The sequence below is a fragment of the Mastomys coucha genome, unplaced genomic scaffold (assembly GCF_008632895.1).
Source record: "Mastomys coucha isolate ucsf_1 unplaced genomic scaffold, UCSF_Mcou_1 pScaffold6, whole genome shotgun sequence".
NCBI classification, from domain to species: domain Eukaryota; kingdom Metazoa; phylum Chordata; class Mammalia; order Rodentia; family Muridae; genus Mastomys; species Mastomys coucha.
This window is the reverse complement of record NW_022196912.1, coordinates 84,817,457-84,824,856: the sequence shown is the minus strand read 5'-3', so window position 1 is coordinate 84,824,856 and position 7,400 is coordinate 84,817,457. Positions and strand designations below refer to the sequence as shown.

At 39.6% G+C, this 7,400-nt stretch overlaps 1 protein-coding gene across 3 annotated transcripts in view; it reads right to left on the bottom strand.

Moving 5' to 3' along the window:
- Positions 1 to 7,400, bottom strand: part of Atl1 (atlastin GTPase 1) — a 79,491-nt gene that overhangs the window by 28,598 nt on the left and 43,493 nt on the right. For all 3 annotated transcript variants that reach the window (XM_031355900.1, XM_031355902.1, XM_031355903.1), the window contains exons 4-7: positions 6,308 to 6,442; positions 5,762 to 5,866; positions 3,224 to 3,274; positions 1,154 to 1,210 (exon numbers count right to left, since the gene is read on the bottom strand). In XM_031355900.1, the coding sequence (XP_031211760.1) occupies positions 1,154 to 1,210; positions 3,224 to 3,274; positions 5,762 to 5,866; positions 6,308 to 6,442 (348 nt within the window). The remainder of the gene's footprint in view (positions 1 to 1,153; positions 1,211 to 3,223; positions 3,275 to 5,761; positions 5,867 to 6,307; positions 6,443 to 7,400) is intronic.

The window sequence follows — 7,400 nt, the reverse complement described above, 5'->3', positions numbered from 1 at the left end:
GATCTCTCAAACACTGGGCCACCAAACAGACAGCATACGCCAGCTGATATGAGGCCCTAACACACATACTGTAGAGGACTTCCGGGTCTGTGTTCATTCAGAGATGATGCACCTAAGGCTCGAATGACTGGAGGCCCCAGGGAGTTTAGAGGTCAGTTGGGGTGGGGGTTGGGGGCATCCATGTGGAAACAGGGTGGGGTGGAGAGGAGGTGTGGGATGTGGAACAGTCAGAGGGTGGATCAAGGGGGGGAATAAAATATGGAGTATAAAAAGTAAATTAATTTATAAAATTAAAAAAAAAAAACAGAAAGGAAACTTGAAAAGCCTCTTCCCCAATGTCCTCTCTGGTGTCAGTCAACTAAATTCAGAGAAAAGCTGATATTCTCACATGAATCAGATAGCTAAGACACATTTTTACTTCCCTACTTCTATCTCGTCTTCATATCAAATAGCATGGAATAGGAATTTAAAACTCCTCCTTTTCTTCTTCTGAGACAAGGTCTCTTTTTTAATATATATTCTCTTTTTTTATTTATTTAATTAATTGCTGCCCCTCCTCCTGGTCGCCCTTCACAAAGACCCTCCCTTCATCCCCCTCCCCTTTTTTTCTGAGAGGGGAATGCCACGGAATCTTGTTTCTTGTCGGTACTTCTTCTGTTTTTTTTTTTTTTTAATTGGATATTTTCTCTCTCTTTTTTTATTTTTCGAGACAGGGTTTCTCTGTGTAGCTCTGGCTGTCCTGGAACTCACTCTGTAGACCAGGCTGGCCTCCAACTCAGAAATCCACCTGCCTCTGCCTCCTAAGTGCTGGGATTAAAGGAGTGTGCCACCCATTTTAAATGTTATCTCCTTTCCCGGTTTTCCCCCAGAGACAGGGTCTCTTCCTCTCCATGTAACTCTGGCTGGCCTTGATAATGGCTAGTGTACATCAGGCTGGCCTTGAACTCACAGACATCCATCTGTTTCATACTCATAGCAATCTTCCTGCCTTGAACTCACAGAAATCCCCTGCCTTCCTAGTGCTGGGATTAAAGATAAGTGCCACCACACCCAGCCTACAATTGCTTCTTAAATAAAATAAATCAATTAAAATCATAGCTATAGATTCCATAAAAATCCAGTAAGAATTTTCCATCATTCAACTTTTACCCACCTGAAAAGGCTTCAGGAATGTCTCTTCCATTGCCAACCTGCCATACTCAGTGAAAAGCTGGGAGGAGAATCCAAGAGAGAAGGATGGGGAGGGAGAGCAGAAAGAGATGAGATTCGTTTACTTGTTGGGTTTCTTCTATTCATTCCCCAGCTGTAACACAGTGCTACAGTATTAAGATTACATAATAATTTCAGGAAAAAAATTCATTGTATAAAGCAGAGCTATAGTAATTACATATCTAAAATTACATAGTACACTGTAAGAAGAAACTTCCACTTTACATCTCTCTCTCTTTCTTCTCCATGTGTGTGCTTCATGTGTGTAAGCAACAGTGGGCACTGAGTGCTAACCACTTGCTCCAAAGGTAGAGCACAGCCTTAAACTTATGTGCTCGATATAACAAATGCAGAAAGGAAGCATATGTGCAATGAGTTTTCAAAGTAGGACTTGCCTTGGCTGAGAGGGCCATAATACATGTACATACTACATAATACATGTAGTCCAAGGAAAATTTAAAGGTACAACAACCTTGGTTATAAAATTAGGCATTTGGCTTTAGAAGTAGGAAATTAAATGTATTGTCTTCTCTTACTTTGTTTTAATTGCTTACAGTTAAGAACATGAAAAATGAGGAGAGGTTTGGTTTTGTTTGGTTTTTACAAATGCAAAATTTTAGTGAGCACAGGCCTTCGGAGATGAGTGATGGGCTCCAAGCTGGTTAGTGTTTTCCCACATCGCACAGGATGAGCTCCTTTCACACAATAGCTTGTGGAACCGAGGGAGAATGCTGATGCCCACCCCTTGCTCCTCTGTAATAGCATCCCAGCTTCACTCTGCCATCCATACAGGGCAGTAAAAATCCAGAGGCAAAGGGTAGTCACTGGATACTTGTTGGAGTGATGTGCTCAAAGTCTGGATATGTCTTAAGGTCCAGTGATAGTACACTATTATCACACTTGTATACTGACATAACTTAAATTCACAATTCAAGTTATGAATTGAATTTAGAACAAGGTATTGTCATTTACAGGAAAAAAATTTAAATGATCAAAATATCCTGTTAGCTCAGGATCACTGGCACAAATTATCCTTTTTTAGAGATGGATAAATATGCCAGTGTGCAATGGCGCCACGCTGTTCACTAGTAGCCGGCTGCGTTATGGAAGCACACCCAGCCATTATTCTATGTCTCACCTATTAGTCATAAATGATCAGTGTAAGGTACAGAATATGTGAGGGAGCAACACTAGAGAGACCTCCACGTGGTGCGTCCAAAGCCACAGGTTACTTTGCTCTACTGTCCTTTGTATCTAGTAAGGTTTCACATTTCACTACATGGGCTTGATACACATATTAGATAAGGTTTTATGTAAAACACATAGAAATAGAGCTATCAGAGGAATAGAAGATTTGCTACCTACTCAAGAACAACTTGAGTTGCCACAGAAGAGAATACTACACTGCATACGTGAAAACATCTCTAGAACACACCTGCTCTTCTACTTGAGACTCCAACTGCTCTGCGATTGGAAAGAACACAGGACCCAGCTGTGTGTTCTCACCAGTCTATCACTGACTGGCCACAGGAGCCTCATTAACTCACTATTTTTCATGCTCCCTCTCCTCATCTCTAAGACATGAAGGTTAGTTAAATACCCCCACAGTCTCTTTCAGATCAGATCTCAAGTCAGGTTCCACGCTGTCCTCCTGCCTTCTCTAACAGTTCTGAGCCACAAGGTCCACAAAGACACAGTCTGGCTTTCACAGATGCAATACCAACAGGTTATCAAATTCTTGATCTTAAGATTTGACATTGCAATTTAGAGACTCTTTACATCGAAGATTCTTTGTCCACTTTGATTTGCCATATACTTTCATATACTCAGCACCGGGAACAAGCAGGTTTAGAAACAAAGGAATATGAAAACCAAATTAGAAAGGACAGAGCCATACATGACTTGATAAGAAAGCTGACATCAGGATGACCCTTGTGTGGCCATTTGTCTGAAGTCCCCCAAAATTCTGGTCTGCGTGCCCAAAAGACCACAGATACACAGAAAGGGTCTTTACCTGGAGATGCTGAAGATCATCCTCCTGGACATTTTGGGACAAGTTGTAGACCTTGATTGTGGGATAAGGAGTCAGGATGAGAAAATAATCAGTATCATTCTAAGAACTTCGTTGTTCTGTTCTCATAAATGTCAGTTATTATACAACCAACTCTCTTACATATATTAATGAGACCCAAGAAAGGAGAAGGTTTCGTCACATTGCTCAAACCTCAAGTCCTCCTGCCTCAGCCCCTCAAGAAGCAGGGTTTACAGAAGTGGGTCTTTCTGCCCAACTGGAAAATTGTTTGGAAAATTAAATTGCCTCTTCATAATGTATTGATTTGTTTCTATCCACACAGAAGTTAGGTTCCGAATGCCATGCTCACAGCTTTCTGTCCTGCCTCTTTCTCTTCCATGACAGCACAGCGTTAAGATGACACTGTGTTTTCTTTTTATTTTCCTTGAGGCGATAATATTAGTAACTTTAAAGATAAATTAATGTTGCTTATATGTTTATATATTGACACATACAGTATCCATTTGTACTTATTTAAATAATGTAATTTCTCAGGTAATAATTTAAAATAGTCATTACTTGACAGACTTTCTATAAAAAGATTCAATGTTTTCAGGTCAAATATAAATAGTAAATAATGAATGGTAAAAGCAAAGTTAAACTGGTTTTAATTAGCTTGTACAAATAATCTTTTCTATTGATTTTAAAGAAACAGATATTGAGCCTGTACTTTAAAGATTCATTGAGGGCTGGAGAGATGGCTCAGTGGTTAAGAGCACTGATTGCTCTTCCAGAGGTCCTGAGTTCAAATCCCAGCAACCACATGGTGGCTCATAACCATCCATAATGAGATCTGATGCACTCTTCTGGAGTGTCTGAAGACAGCTACAGTGTACTTACATATAATAAAGAAATCTTTAAAGAGTCATTGAAGAAGCAGGCTTTTGAATTACAGTAATAACCTGTGTTTCACAGAGAGCTGTCTTGTGGCAATCCTTTAAAAATTATTTTTTACATTTATGTGTAAGAATTTTTCTTTGTGTATATGTGTGCCACATATTGTGCCTGGTGCTTGCAGCAGTCAGAAGAGAGTCAGATCCACTGGAACTAGCTAGAATTACAGATGGCTGTGAGCTACCATGTGATGCTGGGAGCTGGACCCAGGTCTTCTGCACGTGCAATAAGTGTTCCTAATCTCTGAGCCATCTCTCCAGCCCTAAGAGGTAGATTTATTTTGAAGCATCAACCATGGATTATAACTATAACTTTTATACTAAATTCATTTATTTAAAAATTTAGTCCACCCTTCCTCTTCCTTTGTACTGGTATGGGAGGTGCTGACCAGAGACACCCTGGCTGCCTGCTCAGTAAACTCCAGGTCCTCATCTGCACATGATCACAGTCTGGACTTACCCTGTTTTGCCTTTCTCACCTTTAAAAGTTATCCTGCCTTTGAAAAAAATTCTGCTTTGTTTCTTCACTGTCTTCTCTCCCTGCTCTTTTCAACAAGCAGAAATAGCTAACAGTAGTCCTTAAACTTGTTTCAGCTGTACACTAACTTTCAGAACAACTTAGAAAGTGTATAAAAACCCCTCCCCACCCAATAATACTTTTAAAAAGAGAAAAAAGAGGAAAAGAAAGGGAAAAGTTTTAAGTACACATGGTTTACATATAAGTGTAACTGTTACATCTAAATAAATTGTTTTTTTAAAGCTATGAACATGTAAAGCTTTTACATTTAGAAATAACTCCATTGACACTATAAAATAACAGTGTATGTTTATAAATTGTTTTAACAAACAATTTATAATAGATTGTCCCCAAATCTGCATAAAAGATTTTCAAATTGGCTTATTTATTTATTATTGTTGGTATGTGTGGTATGTGTGGAATGTGTGCATTGAGAAGTGTGCCCTGACCTGAGTGCAGAGGTCAGGGGTCAGAGGGCAGAGGGCAGCTCCGTGGGTCTGCACGCATTTTAGAGATTGGCTCAGGTGAACAGATTTATACGGCAAGCACCTTGACCTGCTGACCTATCTCATTCACACAAGATTGCTCTTTTCTTTTTGAGACAGGGTCACATGAAGACCAGGTTAGCCTCCGTCTCATTGTATAACCAAAGATGACTTTAAACTCTCTATCTCCCTGCTTCCATCTCCTCAGGACAGAATAACAGACATTCTCTACCATACCTCGTTTATACAGTGCTGGGGACTGAATGCACGACCTTGTAAATGCAAGGCAAACACTCTACCAAATGACTACAACCATAACTATAAAATGTATCATTCTAACTTATTCTAAACTTGAACAGAAAGAGTAACAATAATAAAGCCACTTTGGACTAAAGCGACCAATGTAGAAACTGATAACTGGTTAGACTCCCATAGCCTATAGTGACAATGGCTATTCATGTGGAGCAGATAGAGAACACATATGATTTGTGATTCTCTCTGTCTCACTGCCACATGAGTAGTATAAGCACTACTCATGAATTTTAGTTAAAGAAAGATCCACAAATAGATTTGTTTTATTCCATACCTGTATTGAGCTTATCATTGTGCTAAGGGCAAATACTGTGGCCGAATCTCTCAACGTGGACTGACTGTCAAAGGTTCCTTGAGTGTCCATCAGCAACACAGCAACCTACAGGAAAGAAGAGCACATCATTGACACTGCACACAACATCCAGGGCACCAGGGCTCCCACAGCGTGGACAGCAGAAGGACTACAAACAGCTATCATCAACGAATCCTTAAAATCTTACCTGGGCCATGAATACCACAGACAATAAAAGAATATTAACTAGCCGCTGGGTATAAACACTTTTAATTTTCTCTAATAATCTAAGATAAAAGCCCCGCATTGAGACAACATAAAAATATCAGCTTGTTGTCTGCTATTTTGTCTTCTTTATTATTTTTGTCTCCTGGGATCACTAAAGAGTTACACAGGGATCATTCAATAGGACGATACTCTGACCCTTATAGTATTATGTGAAATAGACAAATCAATTTTCAAAAGACCATTTCATTTCAAAGTTAACACTGAAAATAAAAAATTAATTTTATTTAAAAACTGTCATACCTTTTTACCATCAAGCTTATTGATGAGGAAAACTTCACTCCATATCTGGATTCCTGTGGTTTCTCGTTCAGATCCACCTCTCCAGGAAAATCCAGTCAACGGTTCATTGTAATCTCCAACCCAATCAACAGATTCCTAAAAATTTAATAAAGCCTATGATTCAGAACTGGAAATGCATATATAGTTTTCCCTCTTATCCTTCTTAACCCTTTTCTTTCTCTAACTCAAAAGGAAAACCGTATGCATATTTGTTACATTGGGACAATCACTTTATTCACTCGAAAGTAATTACAGTGGAACAACTGTCTGATATGGTTAGGTTAGGTTCTGGCTAACATCATTACAATGTATACACATCTACATGTGTATAATATTCATGTATATGTCAGAATGGAAATGTATATAAAATAGAAGTGGAAACATAGGAAAAGGAACAACTGATTATTTCATTCACTTATATATGTGTGTGTGCCTGGTGTGAATATACACATATGTGGGCAGATGCTAGGGTCTAGAAGAGGATGCTGGAGCCCCTCTAGCTAGAGTTACAGGAGCTTGTGCACTGCTTGGCATGGGTGTTGGAATTGAACTCTGGTCCTCTGGCAGAACAGTGAGCACTCTTAAATCTCTAAACTATCTCTCCAGAACAACTCATCTTTGATGAGGTAAGGCTTCAAGGAAAAGGTGCTGTTAGAAGACTATTTGGGAACTGTCTTGAAGAAGACACTCAAAGAAATAAGAAGTCAAGAAAAGAACACAGTAAAGAAGGAAGGGAGGAGGAGGGAGGGAAGGGGTGAGGAAGGAGGGAGGGAAGGAGTGAGGAAGGAGGGATAGTACCTAAGGACATACACAATTGCTTTGGACAGGGGTCGAGTGGAAGAAGAAAGTCAGGTAGAGAGAGCTTAGACTGTGGATTCTGAAGGCCAAGAAGGCATCTGATACAGGTTCTCCCAGAGGGAGTCACCATCATGACGATGAAGAGAGATTAGTTTAGAGGTGGGAAAGAGCTAGCAAGGGAGATAAATAACAGGAAGGACTGACAGAAGGTTACTATAAAAGTCAAAACATGCTTGTGGGCCTGAACCTTTCCAAG